Source organism: Chelonia mydas, chromosome 6 (assembly GCF_015237465.2).
Source record: "Chelonia mydas isolate rCheMyd1 chromosome 6, rCheMyd1.pri.v2, whole genome shotgun sequence".
In the NCBI taxonomy this organism is placed as follows: domain Eukaryota; kingdom Metazoa; phylum Chordata; order Testudines; family Cheloniidae; genus Chelonia; species Chelonia mydas.
This window is the reverse complement of record NC_051246.2, coordinates 72851929-72875046: the sequence shown is the minus strand read 5'-3', so window position 1 is coordinate 72875046 and position 23118 is coordinate 72851929. Positions and strand designations below refer to the sequence as shown.

Genomic DNA, 23118 nt, shown 5'->3' with positions numbered 1-23118 from the left:
CAGGGCTAGTCCTTCTACTCGGGGATGTTTGCGCTGAATCATTCCGGCCTCAATTCAGGATTCGAATTTCAGCGTGTCTTTATTTTCAGTAGCCGAATCGAAACGCAGCAGAAGTTTACGCCCGTTTTTGAGGCGAGCAATTTTTCAGCACCCACCTGGATGCCGGAATTACAAATGCAGTTCTGTCCATTCAAGGCAATTCAGCAACTCTCGGTTGCAGCTGGGCACGTCTAAGTTGACGATTTGCCCCCTCCTACACTGAAGATTTGTAATGTAGCAGTGATATTTCTTCACAAAAGTTCTATCCGCCCGCTCCCCGACGTTTGCTGTTCCGAGTCCCAAAGCTCTTCTAAAAACAAGTGACTTGATGGAAATCTAAGAATGAGGTTAAATGATCATCTCAGTTTAGGTCGTATTCGCACATCTATGTATCGGTTTCCTCGCATCAAAATAAGCGAGGTTCCGAGCTTTTCAGAGAGAGTGGATTTGGGAGTTCGAGTTGTATTGAAACAACTTTGTGTAAAAGTGTATCACCGATGGATAGAACATTTTTTTAAATGATTGGACCAACTGGTTGTTATACAGGTGATCTGCAGCAGAAAGGGTTATAGCCTTATGAGCTAGGCCGCGGTGTAAAGGTGGCAAGACCTCATTATCATACAGCTGAAGGTTTATCTTCCCCCAACCCCCTCCTTTTAACAAGCTGAAATAAAAAGCCACATGAAAGGCCCTCTCTGTGCTTGGCTTTAATGAGGGACACGCGACCCAACAATAAGCACACATTGCAATCAGGCGGCTTTACTGGCACAAGCCAGCCTTACAACTAGCAGGGTACACGCTTAGACCAAGAATAGCCACTGAAAATCCGTTTTACAAACTCTATAATGATTTGCTGGGTTTGTCCCCAAAATAATCCAAGTCGATCTTACAGTTTCCCAGTTCCAGTTTGATTTAACTTTCCCTGAAGGTCTCCCTCACCTGAGTTTATCTTGTCAACATGGATGTGGCCGTGGGCAGACGGATTGCAGGCTTTTGAAGCAAAATGGCTTGCTTGGTTTTGTAACCGATTTGCCAGCATTGTGACCTGTTACAGGACCCTCCTTTAAACGGTTAGGCAGAAATTAAAGACATAACCAAATTGCTCTTGAGAGAGCAAATGAGAATGTGGATGTAGGTTTGTGCTTGTTTTTTTCTGCTCCCTCTCTTGACTGTCTTTAGTGAATTTCCTTCATTGTGATTAAAAATAACTAAAAGAGCGAATTCAGATGCCCAGAGGGCGTCAGCACGTGTACCTCAAGATTAACATGTGTGATCCAGGAGGACAGGGAGCGGCAAAATTACAGGAGTTTATTGCCGTGACAAAACTCTACAGTTTCAATTTCTTATACGCCCGATTTTACTTTTACTTTCTACCTGCTATCACCACAAGTAGGCAAGGCAGGTAACTTCGTCACTAAAGGGCTGTACTGCCTTGTGCAATGATTGTCTCTAGCGATCACGTGTCTCTGGAAGGAATTTGAAGCTGAATGGCGATAGCGTAAAATAAAAACCACATTTTTCATATTTTAGAATTCAGTGTTTGGATACTTTTGAAAGCTTATCTCCTTGGAAAAGCGTCTGATTTTCGAGGGACCTCTCCCAGTGTGAGTGCTGTAAATATCTCAACAGATGCTTGGCTTGTTAATAATCAGCTCGACTCCTTGGTGGTCAGTACGGCAGCAGCAGCAGCAGGGAATTAATTCTGGATACGAGGGCTCTCCACAACATTTGGTTCTTTTTCCAGAAAGGAAAGATGGAAAAGGGGGAGGGATCGCCCGTGAGTCTGACTGACAGTTTACATAATGAGCTTGCGAGGACAAGAGGCAACTATATAAAAGAGCTCGAAGGGAAGCAAGTTTTCCATTTACTGAGCGCTGTTAGCTCCGGTGAAGGAGGAGCGGTTCAACACTAAACACTCCCCCTGTGCGTCTCTCACCAAATCCACTCGGCTTTGGAGTTTATAAAGGCGACTAAAGCAATCAGAGTTTGGTCGTTGGCTGCAGGATTAATTCCCAGAGGGGGATGGTTTAAACACCTGGATTATACCTTCCATTTTCTGCTGGTGCTTGGGGAATAATTGGAAGGACAGGGTGTTCTAGGTGAATTGCTGTGACGACTTTTTGTCTCAAGGAAGAAGCATTTTCTTGGTCCAATTGAGGAATACCGGAGGAAAATTAAACCCAATTCCCACTGTGAAGCCTTGAATAACAGGAGGATGGCAGCTTTGCGCATCTTTGGCTTGACGTTTCTGTTAATGATTTTGCAGCAGGTAATCACGCATTGAAAAAAAGGGGGTCCTAAATGTAATTGGGTGATGGAAGCCAGTTGTATGGCAAAACCTGGGGTAAGCGCTGATGTGGCTCTTTTGTATGTCTCCTCTTTGTGCAGAGGGTATCCGGCTCTGGCGTCTTCCAACTGGAGCTGCACGAGTTTGCGAATAGCCAGGGGTCCCTGGCTAGCGGAAAACCCTGTTCGCCCCACTGTAGGACCTTTTTTCGCGTCTGTCTGAAGCATTTTCAGGCCGTGGTCTCTCCGGGTTCCTGTACTTTCGGCAGCATTGTCACCCCAGTCCTGGGAGTAAACTCCTTCAGCGTCAAAGAAACGGAGAGATTTGGAAGCCCCATTAAGTTACCCTTTAACTTCACCTGGCCGGTAAGATCCCACCTTAAACATGATTTAAATTGTATGGAGGGGAGATAAAAGGTTAAACAGAGTGCGCTGTTAATCTATAGTGAAAACAAACTACTTTCGTCCTTAGATTTATTCCCATAACTTCCTTTTCAAGAAGAAAGAGATGGAATAATGCATCCAGTCTATAAGGCAGTTAGATGTCAGTATTACCTAAAGGAAGAGAGATGTAAATACTCGCAAGCTGGGAAAATTTGCATTCAACAAAACTAGTGGGGCGGGGGAGGGGTTGAGAGTACCCTTCTGACCATCAAAACAGAAATAAAATGCCCTTGTCAGTGAAAGACAAGAGAAACGTTTTCCCAAGAGATGAAAACAGCTCTAAGGAAGCTCCATTTCATTGACTCGGACAAAGTAATGCTATCTGCAATTAGATTAATTAAAATGTATATCTCCGACCTGGCAGCGCTACGGTTTCCTGGTTTCACCCAATTGTTTCAGCTGCAAGGAAGACTCTGTGACAGACCAAAACCTTTTCAGATCAATCTAACTCAAGATCTCGCTTGTCTTAAATTCTGTATCTTCCAGTCACTTATGTTTTGTTTCCATTCGCAGGGAACTTTCTCACTGATCATTGAAGCCTGGCATGCTCCTGCAAATTACCTTCCAGAAGGTGAATATGACACTGCACTTAGCAATCACGAGGGGGCGACCGTTTCCTAAAATTCGGTGCTTGTCTGTAAACTAATCCGAAATAGTTAACCTGTCAACGTCACTAGAAAAGTTTTAAAGTAAACTAAATTGACCTTATTGAATTCCGATGTTTATACTATAATCTCGATGCTAGCTTTATCCTACAATCGGGAGCTATTCCCTAAATGATATCCATCAGGTTTGCTTTGATTTTGTCCCCTACCTAATCTCCAACACAATTGCGTTTCCTCCAGTTTATTTTTGGCGTGGGAAAGAAAGGAGCTCTTTGGTGAGAAAACTACAAGGCTGCCAAAAAGTCATGACTGCCTTTTCCTGTATTTTACACCTTTTTCAAATTCCGCCCTTTGGAAAAGGAATAATGGCTTTGGGATGTTTTTCTGACATAGAGGAAAAGGATATTTCAACAGCACAACTGTTCTCACTTTGAAAAGCTTTCTGCAAAGCCTCTTAGGTTCATGGTTAATAATCGTTGATACTGGAGACAATAGCTGCAGTGCTGTTCCTGAACTCCACACTGGTGTGATTTGCATTAGCACATTGTGCCTTTTTTCCCCTATCGCATGCAAACAAATAGCAGAATGCACCGAGCTTCTTTGAAATTGTCCGTCCAGTTATTATCCCTTTATCTGACGTAGACAATAAGTAATGTTTATTTGTTGCTATGACTAATGCACTGTTTCCGGGCCCGACCCTGGTCCTTATTTCATTTAAATGGAAAAATAGTAATGCTATCACTGGGACCAGGATCGGTGCCATTACATCGAGAAAGTAACATGCATTGTTTAGTTTTTAGAAATCTTTAACATTTTGCTAGTTAGCCGAGGGGGTGTCACTAGCTGCGTTGAGCAGCTTGTGGGTGGCACTGGCTGGGGATCGGAAGGCACTGTGGGATGTAGCACAGAGTCAGGGTAGATCACTGGGATGGCAATGAGCTGCGTTGTGGGACGCAGTGTGGGGGAGCTGGAGGGGCTGTATCTGGCAGCAGCACTGAGCCCGAGCTGTGTGTGTGCCGCAGGCTCCCGCGCCCCGGCCGAGGAGTGGCTGATCAGTCAGGTGGCGATCCAGCGGCCGCTGGCCGTGGGCGAGAACTGGTCCCAGGACGTGCAGAGCAGCTCGCAGACCCAGCTACGCTTCTCCTACCGGGTGATCTGCAGCGAGCACTACTACGGGGACAGCTGCTCCCGCCTCTGCAAGCGCCGCGACGACCCCTTCGGTCACTACGTGTGCGAGCCGGACGGCAGCCTGGCCTGCCTGCCGGGCTGGACCGGCGAGTACTGCACCGAGCGTAAGTGACACCGCCCGCCGCTAGCCCCCGGGCCCGGTGGCCACTACCCGCCGCTCGGGGCAGGGGGATCCCGGCACGCCCCTCCCCTGCTCTGCCACCGCGCTCCCTTCCAGGAATCCTATCGCCCCCACCTGAAGGGCGGGGCTGTGCGCGGGCAGCCGCGGCCGCCTCGCGCCCGTTGCCGGGCTGCCCATCGGTGGTGGAGCGGAAAGCGGCGCGTGCCAGCGCCTGGGGGCGGGGAAGGCGGTTAGCCCTTGTCCTCGAGCCGGGAGCGCTGCAGGGAGTAAAGGGCGGGCGCGCGTGCCGCGCGCAGCAGAAGCCAACGGGCTGCGAGCTGCGAGCCCGCGGCGCTGCCATGTGCCGTCGCCACAGGGAGTAGTGGCGTGGCGGCCCTCGCGGGGCGGGGGCGGGGGCGAGCCCGTGGGCCGCCCGTGTCGCCTTCCCCCAACCCTGGGCTCCCCCCCACCCCCCGGAACCTCCTCCCAGCCGCGTATCCTCTGGGGCCGGTGATTCACCTCCCAGGGCGGCCAACCGCATCCTGCTGAGCGGCTTTGCCAATGCCGGCCCCGCACACCGGGGAAACCCGCGGGGCGCCCGCAGGCGCCTCTTTCCAGCGGCCAGCCCGCCCCGCTCTCGGCCCTCTCGGGAGTGTTGACTGGGGAAGCGGGGTGATCCTGCCAAGCCTCGCTAGCCGCCATAACCCAGTCCAGGGAGAGCCTAGTGAAGACAGGTGTAGTTCGCAGACGTGCTAGCAGGGCTAGGAGCTAAAGAGGAGGGTTTCTCTCGCTGCGCTGCCTTGTCTTCACGAGGACTTCCCATCCGGCCCCCTGGCCATGCCTGAGCGCTAGCAGCTGGTGAGGACAAACCCTTTTTTCCTAGCTGTAGCCGAGGCCTAACAGCTCCTGTCCCCACCCCCGTTTACACAGTTAAATAGTAGAGCTACACCGAGCCCGGCCTCCCACTGACCCCTAAGCTCACAGCCCTGGAAAGAAAAAGACATTCTGCCCAGTGAGGCCTTGCCTACATTGGCTTCCCTCCTCCCCCTCGAAACTTTCAGCTTCTTGGTACTTCTGGTGCAATTCCGCCGGTGGCAGCAATGACGACAGGATACCAGCGTTTTAAGCGCTGTCTCCTCTGTATTCTGCGTTGAAATGACAGCAGCTTGCCTATGCTCCTTCTTTCCCCACGGCTACCCCCAGAGGAGAGGCATCAGCAGTAGTGCAATAGTGCCACCCCCTCCTGTTTTTTCTCAAGCTTAGAGAAGCAGGAGGCTCTGTTTGTTGTGTAAATAGAAAAATTAAAGGACACCTCTGTTCATAGCAAATGCTGGGTTTCTCTGGTTCACTTCTTCCTGCTCCAAAGATGTCTGTGATCTGAATTTTTAAATTAAAGTTTTAAAGTGTGTTGTAGGTTTCAAGATTTTTTTTTACTTTTTTAAAAGTGTAAACTATACTGCCAGATGTATTTAAACCTTTGGGGTTGTTGTTGTTTTTTTTTATAGCCATCTGTCTGTCTGGCTGTACTGAGCAAAATGGATACTGCAACAAGCCAGGAGAATGCATGTGAGTAGATGATGATCTCAACCTGAACTTGACAGCAACTTTAACCGTTTATTGTAATTAACGTTTTAATTTTTTTTTTCTAGCTGTCGCCCTGGTTGGCAAGGCCGTTATTGTGATGAGTGCATTCCTCATATAGGCTGCCGCCACGGGACTTGTAAAACACAGTGGCAATGTATATGTGATGAAGGCTGGGGTGGCCTCTTCTGTGACCAAGGTTAGTTTGTGTATTTCATGGTACTGAGCTAAGAAGTGTAAAGGCTTGTCTACAAACATTTAATTCACTACAAGCTGAGGAGTGAATCTACCCCCCTACCCCCCCCCCCTCCCGGCCGGTTCGCAGACTAACTTTTTCAAAGGATTAGAGCAGAGTGCTCTAACCAACTGTTAATGTGCCTCAGCAGGGTGCATATGGACAGTTACTCCACAGCAGCTTAGCTAGTGCAGGATAGATTCACACCCTACCTTGCCTTGAACTAATTGTTCGTGTATTCGAGCCCTAACCCAGAGCATCTGGAGTAAATCTCTTCCAGTGAAATGTCAATAGGCAACAATTTGTTGAACGTCTCTCTCATACTTTATTAATAGTATACATGAAAACATAAATTAACTTTTTTTTGATAATTTAGAGACTAACCAATTTATTTGAGCATAAGCTTTCGTGAGCTACAGCTGTAGCTCAGGAAAGCTTATGCTCAAATAAATTGGTTAGTCTCTAAGGTGCCACAAGTACTCCTTTTCTTTTTGCAAATACAGACTAACACGGCTGTTACTCTGAAACCTGTCTTTTTGGTAATTGTGGCTTTTTCTTTAAAAACTGGTTGAAATGCTGAATATGCAGTCTTTTTTCTTGTTCAAACAAGAACTGTAAGTTCAGCTATTTATTAGTAGAAATAAAGCAGTTTACTAACTCCAACAGAAGTAAACACCACCATTTGAGCCTTCCTTATTTTTACACATGAGGAAGTAAACTCGTGATGAGTTTGAGGTGTATGAGAAAAATCATAGACCAAGACTGTAAAGCAGAGGTTCTGTTTTAAGGGATACCAGACCATTTTACTTGCTCACCCATTGAATCTCTGAACTTTAGCCAACTGAGTGCGTCCTCAAGGCCATAGTTATATTGTTGAAACTGAGATAATAAACTACGGTCGTGAAACAATGCAAATAGCTGCAGAGATGGTTGTGATACGGTTAGGTTTCTTAAGTGTGATTAAGTAGGAAAAGCAGAATTTTTGTACACATATCTATTAGCCACCTGCATCCTAATTACTTCATTATATTTATACCACTTACAAAGATTTCCTACTTATGTTCTATGGACTTATGTTTTTAACCCCATCTCTCAATTAAAAAAACCCCAAACATGGTATACATTTAGGCAATTTATACCAGTGTCACTCTCAACAACATACATATGGTAAATAAATAAACTCTCTCTTAGGTAGTTTTAAGTCTCTGAGTTTAAAGATTCCCCTTTTTAGGCCCTTCTGCAATATGCCAAAGAGCACACCTATTTAAGGCAAGGCTTATTGTTAAGTTTGTCAAGGCATGTGTTGTCTTTCACAGAATGTATACTTTTCAACTTGATAAGTGCACATCTAAATCCCATTAAGGCTAATGGGTTTATACACACACAGCGGGGAGAGTATACTAAGGCACTTATACAGTTAAAGTTTTAACAGGTCTTCCACATTTCAGAGCTGAGATATACTGTGATGGGAGAAATAACAGATTTATTGGTGATTTGGAGAGTTAAGTAATCTGCATTCATTCTGCGGACAACAAAATGATAGACCTCTTAGCTGAAACTATTTTTTTCCTGTCTAAAACGTCCGTTTTCACTTTTTGTGCTGTCCTATTTTGACAAATGAGTGGGTTCTATTAGGTTGTCAAAATCTCTAACATTTGTCTTTGCAGATCTCAACTACTGCACCCACCATAAACCATGCAAAAATGGAGCCACTTGTCTGAACACTGGCCAAGGCAGTTACACATGTTCATGCAAACCTGGTTTCACTGGTGTTGACTGTGAACATGAAATCAGTGAGTGTGACAGCAACCCCTGTAGGAATGGTGGTAGTTGCACGGTAAGAGCTAATTTTAAATGGGAAGTCAGTCTGTGAAACAAGCACAAGTATACCTTTTAAAAAATGGCTTGGTAACAACACAATGGGAATCTGATAGTTGACAGGTCCATTACTAAAACTCTGATATCATACTGAACCCTTTCCTGGAAGTGTCAGGGGAGGAAGTTTACTATAGGAAGAGCTGGAGTACTAGTGGCACCTTAGAGACTAACAAATTTATTTGAGCATAAGCTTTCGTGAGCTACAGCTCACTTCATCGGATGCAAGGAAGAGATGTATTGCCTAGATTAAAACTAGTCAACTGAGCCTTAGGTTGCTGGGGAGGCTATTATGAAATCCATGCAAGATGCTGGCCCAGTAAGAGAATAGATATCAAAAATAAACTTCCTCAAACCAAAATGCACCCAGAAATGCACTAAAACCTTTCTAGCCATCAATAAAGGAGTAAACCTGCATTACACTAGAGGAGTACAATATCATACAATATGAAGCTGATTTATTAAAACTTATGTACAACAAGCTTATGCATTTTAGAGTGTTCTGCTGTCTAGTGTTTCAATATATTTGCAGAACCATTCACTCGTTAATTTGAAAAAGAACAACAGATCATGGATATCAAATGTGCTCTGTATCTTCTGCCTGAAGCCAGTGCATTAAGCCCCTCTGTTCAGCCCCAAAGGATCACTCTCAGAAATAGCAGAGGGTTTCATTATGGTTTACAGGTGGGTTTCTTCACAGAGTAGCAAAATCGGTCCTCACCAGAAATGAGCTGCCATGCAGAAGATGAATGAGCAGCTTGCAACTGTTATGAGATACACACAGTGCAGGCCTAAGAGGGCCTAGGGGATCCGATTAAATAAACAGTAGTAAAGTTATAAGTGTCTTTGTTTAGCTGGCCATTTGGATCCCTGCAGTTGCACCTGTTCTGCTTGACTAATTCAGTGACTACCCCTGCTCTGAACGTGGCTGTGGATAAAAATCATTTATTTAAAAAAAAAAATCTTATATAACTGCATGTTTTTAAAAATGCATGTTGTGTTTATATAAATGCTTTTTGAGGAAAAAACCTATCTAAAGATCATTTTAATTAGGATACATTATAGCTCAAAGATATCTCATCATGGAATAGGGATTATTAATTCTATAGTATGAGACAATATGTTCATGTAATGTTTAAGAAAAGTGTTGTAAATTAGTCCCAATAGTTCAGGGACCCAATCTTATGGGGTTCCAGGGGCCTCTGTATAGACTATTTAGGTTAATCTTTCTGTCTACCCACTTGGACTCAGTGCTCAGTCTAGAAGATACCATCAGAGATGCTTAGTTTTGCAGTTCTCAAACTGTGGATCTGTGTCTCCAGAGATAACATGCTTGTTAACAGCAAAAATGTTTTTAAATAAATATATAGAGGTGAGAAATAACAGACCTCAATCCTATTGTCCCTCTGCAAATTTGTGTACTCCGAGTCAATCCCTTACCTCTCTCTAAAAGTGCAAAGTTTCAGAAAGTTCAATGAATAGAAGATTGTTGGGGGCAGAATAGATCTGGACAAGGAGAAGAAGTCTGGAGATAAATGTGGGAAGGGAGGCACAAGCAATAGAAACAAAAGTGAAACTGTCTGAGCAGCATATTCCATAAATCTTGAAGTCTTTCTGAGTGTAGCCCTCATTGATTTGAGTTCTACCATACTATTCTCTCACTAGAAGGGAAAACCTATAATGGCAGCAGGCCATAAAAGACACCCAGTTTGGGAATAAAAAAACATTCAAGAAATATATGTTTGATGATGATGATTTAAAGAAAGTCACACCAGTGAACTGGTGGAAGTCACTTAAGCACTTGGGTTCAGAGACTGTTGAAGTGATAATCTCACTTTTAACAGCAGTAGCTTCTTCTGCCAGTGTAGAAAGAATATTTTCTTCCTTTGAACTAATTCATTCCAAATTGAGAAATCGTCTGGGACCTGAAAAAGCAGGAAAGCTTGTTTTTCTTTTCCAAATTATGAACAAATAGGAAAATGAAGGTGAAGATGACTGAGTTAGCTGCAGAAGTCAGTATTTTAAGTTTATCATGTTGACCTGGCTGACATAGTAGATTTAATCTATTTAAAATATATATATATATATATATATTTCATTTAACTATTTTAGTTAAAAACAATTTTAACAAAAACAAACCTGATTTTTAAAACTTGAATGTTTAACTAAATTCAAAAATTCAGATGTTTGTTTTGTTAAAATATTATATGTTTGCTGTTGAAGAAAAAAATCCAGAATACATAACATTGTTGTTTAGTTAAATAAAACAATTTAAATGTCTGGTGATGTTCTCCTCCTAATACAGCATAGCAAGAAAATCTTCCAAATATTAATGATAATTTACCTCCCAAAGACTTCATAAATATCTGCTTCAGTTACCTTTGGTAAATGAAATAACCAACCAATCATTCATTTTCTGATATAGCTGTAAAACTAACCTGAATAGTTTTCAAAACAAATCACTTCAAAAATGTATAGTGTGTACCTTCTAAAAATGAAATCTACATCTATCTCCAAGTTGTAAAGAATATGTATTAAGGTTATAACAACCAACAAGAATGCACATTTATGTAGAAATCCACGATTAAATCGAGCCTTCCTGATTAGTGATTTAAATCAATTTGATTTAAATCAATTCCACCCTGCTGTCTAGTGACTTAATCCCTCTGAGTCCCATCTGCATTTTTTTCCTATAAATGCTTCACTGGCTGCAGAGAACAATACATTCCCATCAGGTAGAGGAGGAGGGATGGAAGAAAGTTTGCTGTTGATCAACAGAGGATACCTGAGAGTAACTGCCTTTGAATAGAGTCAAATAGCAAAAGTCCAATGTTAAATTTTTAATTTTGCAGGATATGGAGAATGGTTACCATTGCCTATGCCCTCCTGGATACTATGGTGCTCACTGTGAGCACAGTGCTTTGACTTGTGTTGACTCACCTTGTTTTAATGGTGGCACATGCTTGGAAAAGGACCAAGGGGCCAGCTATACTTGCCGTTGCCCTCTCGGCTTTACAGGATCTAACTGTGAAAAGAAAGTGGACAAATGCACAAGCAACCCTTGTGCAAATGGTAAGTCTTCCCATCAGAAGATCCTGTCTATCTCTGGATCCTTCACACTTTCAGTGCTAAAGTGATGGAAATCTTTAATTTGATCTCTAATCCTTCCTCTGCTATCAGCCTACCCTTCCCATTATATATTCACTTCCTACCCTGGCCTCTCAGAAGGAACTGACATTGTTGTGTTGTACATAAATTACCAGTGCATTAGAGATTGCAGGAGATTTATCAAGGGAAGGAGGAAAGGGGAGAAGTATGCAGACTAAATTAAACTACCTATATATTAAAGGGACAAGGTGAGTGAGGTAATATCTTGTATTGGACCAACTTCTTTTGGTGAGAGATTTCGTCACCCACCTTTTCTCTCTATTATCCTGGGACCAATGTGGCTACAACAACATTGCATACATTATATTAAAGGGACATGATTATAAATCACAGTAGCTTGATTAGGCACCTTGTAGAGCTTTAAAAAAATGCATGTTGTGTTTATATAAAACTCTTTCCCACCTGTTGCAGTAATATGAATTGCTCACAGAGGAAGTGACTTAGTGTTCAGGATTAAGTCCATTGCTGACTAAACTTTTTATTGTATTTTTTTCCAGGTGGTCATTGCTTTGATTTGGGTCAACTCCGTGTGTGTCGCTGCCGCACTGGTTTCTCTGGTCAGAAGTGTGAGATAAACATCAACGAGTGTGCCAGGAATCCATGTTCCAATGGGGGCTCTTGTCATGACCTGATCAATGACTATACCTGCACCTGCTTGCCAGGCTACACTGGTAGGAACTGTGACATTAAAACCAGAGATGAATGTGCCTCTGGGCCATGCCAGAATGGGGCCACGTGCTACGGTGGACTTTATAATGCTAACTTTCTTTGCAACTGTCCTTATGGCTTCATGGGCAGCCGTTGTGAGTTCCCGGTTTATACAGTGCCCGTTCCATATCCTCCTAAACCGGTTCCCTGGATAGCTATATCCATGGGTGTGGGACTGGTGGCTTTGCTTGTATTATTCTGCATGATAGCTATGGTCATCAGACAGATGCGGAGGCACCCAGAGCAGGACTTGGAGACAATGAACAATCTGTCTGATTTCCAGAAGGACAACCTTATTCCAGCTTCCCAGCTCAAAAACACCAATAAAAATAAAGACTTAGAGGTGGACTGTGGGCTGGAAAAATCAAACTACAAACCTAAGAACCATATATTGGACTATAACCTGGTAAAGGATCTGACCAGCAGAGGGACACAGGAAGATAAATATTATAAAAGTGAAAAGTGTTTAGGAGAGAAGCCTCCCCTCCGATTATACAGGTAAGAGTGCAGTTTTCCCTGGCTGTTGTTAAGCTGCATCTGTCCAAGGTGCATATGAGAGAAAAGGCAGTTTTTTATTCAGGGAGCAGAAGTAGGGGGGAAAAAATAGATAGGTGGGGAATCTTCAGGTTGGAGCATGAGTTTCACTGTGCATGGGAATCTTTAACTGTGCCTGTCAATTAAACTCTGTTTCTGCCCAGGATGTGGCCAGCATGTGTAATGGAGTGGATTGCAGTCAGTCCACTCGTGAAAATAAGTAGTTTCTTTCCTTCCCAACTAAATGGTGGAGAGATAAGAACAGATCTTTGCTTTATTAAGATCTCAATATAGATTAGGCCAACCCTCCCAAGAACGTCCTGTTTTGTGGGCGTGGGGAGGCTGGAATAAGAATAGAGGTATTCTAGCCAAAGGGGAAAAAAGATGGGTTTCCATTGGTTCAGTCTTTTGATATATGTACAGATCTCTCACTTGTGATTTCACATGTGATTTAAATGCTGAATTGTAATGCTGACATTGCAGGAAATGAAAAGGGACAGGAGATGGAGCTGAGTAGTAAATTATTAGGGCACGGTGGAAGTGTAGCAGGACAGTACTGAATCGTCTTTTCAATTGTAACCTCCTACTCACTGTAGAGAACACTTTGATTCAGGGTATTACCTCATCTTTTTACCCATCTTGCCCTTCCCATTCATCCTCTACCTTCCTATTTCTCCTATGGATATTTCTAGAAGACTTTTATAAGGGATTTTATTATCTTCAGAATCCTTAGATTTTTACTTTGTCTCTGTGTCTCCCTTAGTGAAAAGCCAGAATGTAGAATATCAGCAATATGCTCTCCGAGAGATTCTATGTACCAGTCTGTCTTTGTGATAACAGAGGAGCGGAACGAGTGCGTCATAGCCACAGAGGTAAGTGCACAGTTCCTTAAGATCCTATCTAGGCAGTTATTGATTCAGAGTGACAGGGCAAGTCATACTTCAGAACTGAAGTCTGAGAGGGTGGCAGTTGTATTGCAGGGATTTCAAGCACCCTCTGGTTTTCATCTATTCTATGATCAAAGGCTATGATTGGTGGTCCATCAGTGGTACATGGAACTCTTTCTGGTGGCCCACAGGAGCACCAGAACAAACAGAAAATCCAGAAGGGAGATATGGGAGGTAATCTCCTAACTTACTTCTTTCAGAGGTGCTGAGCTCAGAAGTGAAGTCAATTGGAGCTGAGGGTGCCCAGCACTACTGAAAATCAGATCATAAAAGTTTAATGAGTGGAGGTAGTGGGGCAGTGGTAAATAAGATTCTTAAATATATGGTCCACAAAATGAAAAAGTGATAAATCCTAGGACATAGATATAAAGCTAGGAGAGTCCCTCCAACAGCAAGAGGACATAAGAGAATAATCCATGGGTGGTATCTGTTCTATGGGAACACAAATATAGCCATGGAGTTCCATCAATAGATGTAACATAGCTGAATAAGCACCAGGAAGAGTACTGTGAGGCCTGGTCTACAGTACCGCTTAAGTCCATGTAAGTCATTTCACTCGGGTGTGGAAAAAGCACCCCCCTGGGTGACGTAGCTTACATCAACCTAATGCGCTGTCTACACGGCACTATGTCAACAGGAAGAAGCTCTCCCACCGACTTACTTACCTTCCGCCGCTTGAGGAAGTGGAGTACAGCCATCAACGTATCGCATCTTCACAAGACCTGCTAAATTGATCCTACTGCATCAATCGCAGCCGTGCCGGTTTTGCGTGCTAGTGTAGAAAAGTCAGGGAAGGGCACTTAAATCCCTTGCCACACCGGATCCCATTACTTGTGTAGATTTTGATGTGTTATCTGAGAGGCCAGGGGACAATACAGAAACGGATCTTTAGAGGAAGAGTTCAGCGTGGGGTAGTGTTGAGAATTTAAACAAAAGCTGTCAAGGAACTGAATATTTATTAAGGAACTAACAACCATTTGGAAAAAGGTCCAATGAGAAGTTAAGGGCAATTTAATGCCAACTGGTGGCTTTCTTATCTGAAGAAATACCTTGAACTGAGTTTGCTCTAGTTCTACTTTTCTGCCTGTGTGCCCAGTTTAGTACTGTAGTTTGAGGGCCCAGAGGAGGAGAAATCTGCTGTGGCATTAACACTCAGTACAACAGAATTCTAGCTCCTCTAACATTCCTACTTAAAAGGCAAGCTGAAAAATAGTGGGAATACAAATAAATCAGATCAAATAGAAAGCTTATGGCTAATGGAAGGAATTTTCAAAGGCACATATGGCAGTTAGGTGCCTAATTCCTACTAACAATCAGTGGGAATTAGGCCCTACTTGCTATATGTGCCTTTGAAAATCTCCCCTAATGTTTTCAAACCTGGCTGCCTAAAGTTAAGCTCTTAAATCCATATTTGGCATTTAAATAAAAGTGGTCTGGTTTTCAAGGGTGCTGCTTGATGATTCTTAGCACTTTCAAAAGTCGGACAAATTTGGGTTTGGAAGCCTGACTTTAGGCTTTGAAAATTTTAACCTAAATTATCTTGCATTCAAACTAGATAATTCACCTGTAGAAAGTGAGGCTACTTGAAATAGGGCAGAGCTGCTAGCTAGTGATTCTCTGACCTGCGGGACAGCCTCAACCCCTGGGTAATGATTATTAAGCTGCAGAAACCTCTGGCTTAAATTAGTTTGATTTGGATGTACTTGGTTTTTTTATTTGCTTGTTTTATTTTAAATCTACAATATTCTACACATGGTGCCTTCTTCTCAATCCTTTTTAAAATTATTTTATTTCCTGACAGGTATAAGACTGAAGGGTCAGTTTGTATGCACCTCAGATTTGGTGATGCCAGGAGATGGACATTTCTGTTGCATTGTTTACAATTCAGAACTGGATTGGACTTTTTTTTAATTATATGCAACTTGCTGCTCTCAGGAGGAGGATGGAACTGGGTGAACTGGACAGACTGTGAATTTACCGAAAGATGCAATACACCTTTTTGGTTTTTAGTGTCCTTGTTTCACATTTGATACAAGGAATTTAATTGGCTATAGAAGAGGGAGGGGGCAGAGGAGAGAAGAATGAAAAATGTTATTTTGACTAGCTTTTTAAATGATATTGAGGCCAGTTCCTCCTGGACAGACCTGTGGCTTTCCAAACTCTAACTCTGAGAGATTCCAGTTGGAGCAGAAGGCACTTGACTATCACTTATATGTGCAGATGTTGCCGTGGGAAACACACATGAAGAAAAAGATAAATTGCTATACAGATATTGGATACAGAATAAATAAGATCTCAATTTTTTTCTTAGGTTTAAAAGTGCCTAAAGCATGTCAGAATCTAGGGAGCCCAAACATCGACTTGACTGCTTTCTTTTGCAGTACCTGACCAGTATTGGGCAGGGGTGGTTGACTCTTCCTGCTGCTCATTTATTTACATCTTCTTGTCTCCAGCTGCATTTATTTCAGGCAATTTAACGGGTATGGGAAAGGGGGATACTGAATTTACGTTTCTCTCACTTGGTGTTGCTTTGGAGAACTTTGGACTTGAGCAGTAATTTGGGACACAGTTCCATCCCTGAAATGATAGAGGACTCTTCAACTTTAAACTGCTGAGAAGGGGGTGGTGTAATGAATGAATGTTGGCTCTTTCCCCTTGGTGTGTGGAGAGACATAATACCAGCCCTAACTGAAAGCCTTACAAATGCGTTTCAACTCAATCAGCTACTGGACCCTACACATGCTGAGCTGTCTCAGCTCTTTTCATGCCCTTTGCACTACCAATGATTGTGAATAGAAGTGAATTTTTTTCTTCTGACTACTTTTTTTTTTTGGCAAGGACTTGGGATTTTGTGTTATGATTCTGAATCAGGTGCCACCTTCATCTGCAAATAGTCTCAAAGTCCTAGCTGTTACTTTTCAAAGGAGGGGGAGGGGTTTATTTCCCTATTCTTTACTTCCCTGTTGTAGAAACCACCCCTCCTCTCCCTACACACACAGTCCTTTCATCCCTGTTCCACATGCCCAACAGAGAAGCAGCGTCTGAGAGGCCCTCTTTAAGGACAGACTCATAATAGAATTTGAAGGCTCTAAGCTGGTCCTCTTTGTTTCACTCCCACCCGCAGCAACAGGGAAATGGGGAAGCTACTCCTTGAATGCAGAGGTGCAGTTCTGAACTGGTAGGTTCACTGCACATAGACTCATATATATATACAGCAATAATATTTGACAGCCAAGTGGAAAGTGCTGTGACATACTGTAGTGATGAGAAAACTGTGAGGTGGGGCGGAATGAGGAAACAAGATCTCATACAAGGCAACCTGGGACTATGCTATCTACTACTGTTCCTGACCTTGTAAATCCGAGTATTGGACTAGACCATCTGCTGCCTTGAACTGTGCAGGCAAGGTCCTGTCCTAATGTCCACTACTGACTTCTGCTCTGACCACAGAGATCATTTTGAAGATGACCTTCAGAAATCAATAATATGGATTTTAGTTTGTCTGTTTGTAGTTTATTTTGAAGTCTAGTATTTCAGTAATTTAAAAAAATCAGAAGCACTGAACTTTCTACGTTTTATAACATTATTTTGTATATAATGTATATTTATAATCAAACCAGAAATGTAAATATGTTTATTACTTCTCATGTAATGTTTTTAATGTGATAAAGTTTGAATTTTATTTTTTTTTTCAAACAATGAAAATACCTTCCTGCTACTATGAAGTTTATGTCGTTTGTCTTTTTACCACTCAGGTTTCATGATCCTATGATATACAGGGTAACTCCTTGTCCCAGAAGCAAGTTTGACTGTCAGCTCTCCACAGCCGCCCCAAATTTACATCTTACGCAGACTTGCTATTATCCCACTTGGACTATTAACTGACATCAGAGAGGTTGTACTGTAGTATGGAACTGAACTGACAGAAAAGTTGCTATTGTGCATTAACTCTAAGCATTTACATCCCCATACAAACTTCTTATGGATTTTATGTGCTTATAAAGTCGTAAAATTAACTCCTTGGTAAGGTTTGCAGTGCACTTATGGGGTAAGAATTAATGAGGATTGGTCAATCTCACATTTCTTTCAAAAACTCCTTGAGTAAAGACCAAATCTTGTCCTCTGCAGTTTATTCTTGCATAGCATCCACAGGTTTGGACGTGAAGAATTTATTCCTGCTAGTTCAATTGGGAGTAGGTTTGTCCCTCCCCTGCAGAGTTTCATGCCCCCTTCTCCCAACAACATCACACATCTCCTGCGACCTTTATTGGGGGCCTCTGCTTCTATGTAGTATACTTCCCAGATCCTTCTGCTCCAAAAGCATCACTATCCTCTTAGGATATCCTAATACCCCAAGGCGCTCTGAGAGGAAGCTTCAGCAAGCAGTGGAGGGAACTCCTGTAAGATAATGCTGACAGGGTTAGAGGCCTTTGAACATACATTATATAAAATTTACATGTAGGCAACTGAATCTCTTACTGTAGCATATAAGTTTGGCAGTAGTGAATCTATACTGGGTGCATAAACAAAAACTGTAACAGCAAGAACAGGAAAAAGTTGTTCCTCAGTTATAAGTGCCAAAAAGCATGTTAAATTTTATTCCAAATGACTGTTTAAAATATATATATGTTTTTAAACTACAACACACAGTATCACAGAATTTTTACCATTATTAAACCACTACAAGTAACACTTCCTAAAACAAATACAGAAAGACCCTTAATGTACAGCAATGCTATTACTGAGTGGTTTGATTGTGTCTCCTGCTCTTCAGTTCCTTGCTTAGTAAAAGTAACTTTTAAATCCTAATCAATTTCCTTGGCTACCACTTAAAAACATTCAAGATGGAAAACAGAAATAAAAAGCTCTCTCCTATCCCCAAACAAATATTCACCTTGTAGAGCAAATTATGAAAAACAAGCCATTGACAAAAAGCTGAGCAGATGCTCTCGGCTTGCAGCCCTTCATTGGCAATGTGAAATAAACCCAACAGATGCCTCTCTTAATTGAACACACGGATTACATACACACATGCACTCTGTCCTGTTTAAAACAAAACACACACAAAATCAAACAGGAAAATAGCCAGAGAGCTCTTCCTACAGCACTAGGCAAGCAGCAATGCAAAGACAAACAAGACCTAGTTTTGCCGGCTCAAAACAAAACAGGAAATAATATCTGTAGGCTGGAGGGAGCTGAATCCATTAAAACCCATGGAACAGATTATGTAGCTCCGTGGTAAAGTAGGCACAGCACATGCTTTTGTGTGTACCCATATAGGAGAGATGAAAAAGACATGCATCAGATCACAAGGAAAATTGTATATACATGTTGGAGATACTACCACACAACAGAGTAGATCATAGATCCTACACAGGTAAGACAGGTGTGGTGTATGTATCCACAATGGACAAGAAGGAAAAAAATATATGTGAATCCATGCACATGTACACATCCCAGAAACATTATCAAAAACTGAAAACATGGACTGAATACACAATATGACCAGGATTTAACCTGATGTCTTTGGCCAAAAGTTCACCATCCCTACCATGACCTTGCGTAATTTGGGACACAGTTCCATCCCTGAAATGATAGAGGACTATCAGAGAGTGCTGTGCCTGGGCTGTTTACTTCCCAGTCACTAAGACATGGCTGCATCATAGCAGTGTTGCATGTCATTTGTGAGGCACTTTGAGATGCTTCAGGATGAAAGCTCTATATCAGCGGTTCTCAAACTTCATTGCACCGTGACCCCATTCTGATAACAAAAATTACTATATGACCCCAGGATGGGGGACCGAAGCCTGAGCTCGCCTGAGCCCTGCCATCTTGGAGGAGGGGGGCTAAAGCCGAAGCCCAAGGGCTTCAGCCCCAGGCGTGGGGCCTGTAACGTGAGCCCTGCCACTCAGGGCTGAAGCCCTCAGGTTTCAGGCCCAGGCAGTGGGGCTTGGGCTTTCAGCATTGACCCTGGGCCCCGGGCTTCAGCTTTGGCTCTGGGCCCTAGCAAGTCTAACACCGGCCTGGCGACCCCATGAAAACAGGGTTGTGACCCACTTTGGGGTCCCGACCCACAGTCTGAGAATCACTGCTCTATATGAATATAAAATATTCTCAGGAACACAGAAAAAGCACCAGTACCATAGGTGCAGTGACGTAACTAGTTTTAGGTTTGCCTGATTCATATGGTGTAGCTTCATTTAACAAACGTACATTTTTCAAACTAAATGTAATAGCCCTATGGACTAGAGAGACCAAATTCATCCTGGGTATTACTCCAGGATCATCAACTACAGTGAGTTGCAGATTTGTCCCAAGGCTTATATCTAAACTTGTCAGCTTCTAGTTTTAAAAGACTGCAAGTATACATACAAAGCATAAGAAAAATATACTCTTTTGGTACCAAAAAGAACACTTTGACATTGTCAGTTTTGACACTGTCAGGCCAACTGACTTCAGCGGGGCTCCACGCAGTGTAGGAGTCTGTTTGAATGGATCCAGTTTCAGGATTTGGCCTTATCTCTGAAAATAGCTGGTATGTAAGGAAAACAAATGCTGGGATATACCCCTAACTACGACAGTGCTAATGGTGCTGTTACAATATGCATCAGCACTGCATTTATTCAAATGGATGCAGGACAATTTACTTAATGTGTCAAGAAGGGGGACACACAAAAATGATGTACCTAAAATTGGATAAAGGGGATTTTTGGAGAAGCTTCTATTGGATGCAATGTATGGAGGTAATAAAATTGAACCTTGTGCCTCAAAGTGCTATTGTGGGAGATAAGGATGACTACTGAGCAACTGCCACAATCTAACATATGAACATATCACTAAAAAATAATCACTTTTCAAATGCTATTGTTATTATTGCTTAATGTATTTTTGTTTGCTTGGTTAAGGGAGACGTGGAAAGTGATTAATGATACCCATGCCATAAGGGTTATACTGAAAGCTGGCAAAGGGTATATGTTCGTCGGCCTCCCCTTATCTGGTCTGATCAATAACTATGTATTGGTTTTACATAAAAGATAAGACACTCCCAATGTATTTTGCTCAGAATCCAAATGCCAGATGTGAATATGTGACATAACTCAGTGGCCCTTTGTCATGTTCTCTGTTTTCACAGCCTGAATTTTTATAACCCATCCAGAGTCTCAAAAGTAAAATGGACACAACTGTAAATAAAGATTTTCCCCTTCCTCCCTGTCTCAGTTTCCCTTTTGCTTACCAACATCTAACAAAGTGTTCAGAAGTCCGGAGACCCTGAGGGCAGGTTGCTGTCTGAAGTACTGAGCTCCTCCTATGATCAGCTTTGTGCCTCCTTTGATGTTGTTCCCTGGCCTTGGAACAGCATCCCACCTTTTGTCTAGGCACCACCCTCCTTCTCATCTATAAAACCACTCTATTAATCCTCCTAATATTGTCCCTTCCTTTCCCCATCTACGCTGTTGCCCTGTAGTTTTTGGTCTGTTACACTGTAAGCACTGCAGGGCAGGAACCTTTCCACTTCTCCCTAATGCCACACACTCAACTTGGTTAAGGAGATCAGAATGTCCCTTCCTTCCTCGCTCCCTTATTCTCTGTCAGCCACCATCAACCCTGGGGACGGGTTTTACTCCAGGTGGAAAGCTCAGACCTCCCTACATCTTTGCCAGACAGCTCTTGGGAAATGTGATGAATGAGAAGGACACAAAGCTGCTGTGTTTAGGAGGATCATTCAAGTTATTCTGGCAGGGTGAAATTCACTTCTTTGCAATAGCCTTTGCAGCTGTACTCTAGGCTGTACTCTAGTAAGCATTATTTTGAAGATTTACGTGGCGTTTAGGCCTTCTATAGACTGCCAGCAAAGGACTGCATTTTACCTATTGGTAAGAGGAATCCAAACAAACTAGAAACATCACTTAAAAAAAAAATTGCGCTTGAAAATAAATCCTAACTCTTGGATCTCAATCCCACTTTCCTCTCTGCACCTCTGATTGGGTCATATAGGGTTCCTAAGTAATATATCAGCATCACTCACAGTGAAAGAGGAAAGAGCAGGAGACTGGAGGCAAGTACAGTGGCCCACACCTTGAGAAAATATTATCGAGACACAGAGAGAATCTCTGGACAACTTTATCTGACCAAATGCACCAGACCTGAAAGCACTTAATTACCTCCTGCACCTGCTCACTGCAATTTTAATAGCTTTAACAGATCAGAGCTGATTTATCCTATTCTCCCAATAGCCTGATGACTTCATGCCAGTCCTACACTGAGTCCAAAACTACAGCACAATGGAACGAAGGCCACGCTAATTGTCAAATGATACCTGCTTTCAATTTAGCTGGGAAGATTTTTTTATTTATTTATTTTTTTAAACTCCAAATGGTTCTATCCAACACATTTTAGAGATTGAGAGGAAAACCAAACCAAAAGCTCTCTCCTCTATGTGAAGGAACTGGAAGAAAGTTGTAATAGCTAGATCCTGATTTTATTCCCATTGAAAATAATTGGGAAACTCCTGTCACTTTAATGGGGACTGGGATGGACTCTTATTCTAGAATTGCTGCATTACTCAGAAGTAGCAAATACTCAGTAGCAAATGCGATACTGAGATAAAGCAATTTTTCCTTCTGAAAACAATGTGTGCATATGATCAGTCTCCTCAACAGCTCCAACCACTATTAGTGGAATATGACTGATGAAGGCACACTGGGTGCCTAGCAAATGTCAGACTCTAGTTTAAAACTACCCAGTGTGATCATCACCACTTCAAAGCTGTCATTTCCACGGTATATGTAGGTGATTAATAGGTGCGTAACAGGACATTCTCCTTCTCTAGTGCCAGTGGTGCGTACAAGGGCCAAATTCTGATGCTCTGACAACGAGTAGTACCTTTCTCTGTGAGCCGTCTTATTGAAGCACAGTTCCTGCTGGCTTGATTTTAACTGTGTTGATTGTATTTTTAATAAATTGCCCGGGTGCTCAGCTTGTAAGACCAACATCCTTTGTGGTTTTACAAATCAACTCAACTTTTATCGAACAGTTTTGATTATTAACAATAATCATCATCGTGATGTTTATTATGGTAGTGCTTAAGGACCAACCAAGAATGGATCTCCATTGTGCTAGGCACCGTACAAACACAGAGTAGCACACAATTCCTGAGATTGGACACACAAGGTATGTGAACACTGCAGCAAGGAAATGAGTCTCCCAGCCAAGGTAAATTGACTCATGCTAGCTCAGCTAGAGATAACACACTAAAAATAGCAGTGTGGACATTGCAGTTCACATGGTAACTTGGGCTGTCAAGCCCACCCAACTCCCTGGGTCTGACCTCAGGTACATAGCCCAAGTCTCCGCCAGAGCTGCAACATCCACACTGCTATTTTTAGCATGCCAGCTCAAGCCAAGCTA

The 23118-nt window shown here is 42.6% G+C and overlaps 1 protein-coding gene across 1 annotated transcript; it reads left to right on the top strand.

The window, feature by feature from the left end:
- The first annotated feature begins 1262 nt into the window (after positions 1 to 1262).
- DLL4 (delta like canonical Notch ligand 4) lies at positions 1263 to 17250 on the top strand. The gene is made up of 11 exons (XM_037900470.2): positions 1263 to 2308; positions 2428 to 2691; positions 3283 to 3340; positions 4397 to 4666; positions 6168 to 6228; positions 6312 to 6442; positions 8146 to 8315; positions 11206 to 11425; positions 12019 to 12727; positions 13527 to 13635; positions 15512 to 17250. The coding sequence occupies exons 1-11, from the start codon at positions 2255 to 2257 to the stop codon at positions 15515 to 15517; spliced, it is 2052 nt and encodes a 683-aa protein (XP_037756398.1). The 5' UTR covers positions 1263 to 2254; the 3' UTR covers positions 15518 to 17250.
- Positions 17251 to 23118: the final 5868 nt, after the last annotated feature.

What these genes read in the sequence shown, in the direction of transcription:
- DLL4 (XM_037900470.2), top strand. Translation starts at nt 2,255, where the DNA reads ATGGCAGCTTTGCGCATCTTTGGCTTGACGTTTCTGTTAATGATTTTG. An exon ending in CCTTTAACTTCACCTGGCCG is followed by an intron (nt 2,692 to 3,282) that starts GTAAGATCCCAC and finishes TTCCATTCGCAG; the next exon opens with GGAACTTTCTCACTGATCAT. An exon ending in GGAATGGTGGTAGTTGCACG is followed by an intron (nt 8,316 to 11,205) that starts GTAAGAGCTAAT and finishes TTAATTTTGCAG; the next exon opens with GATATGGAGAATGGTTACCA.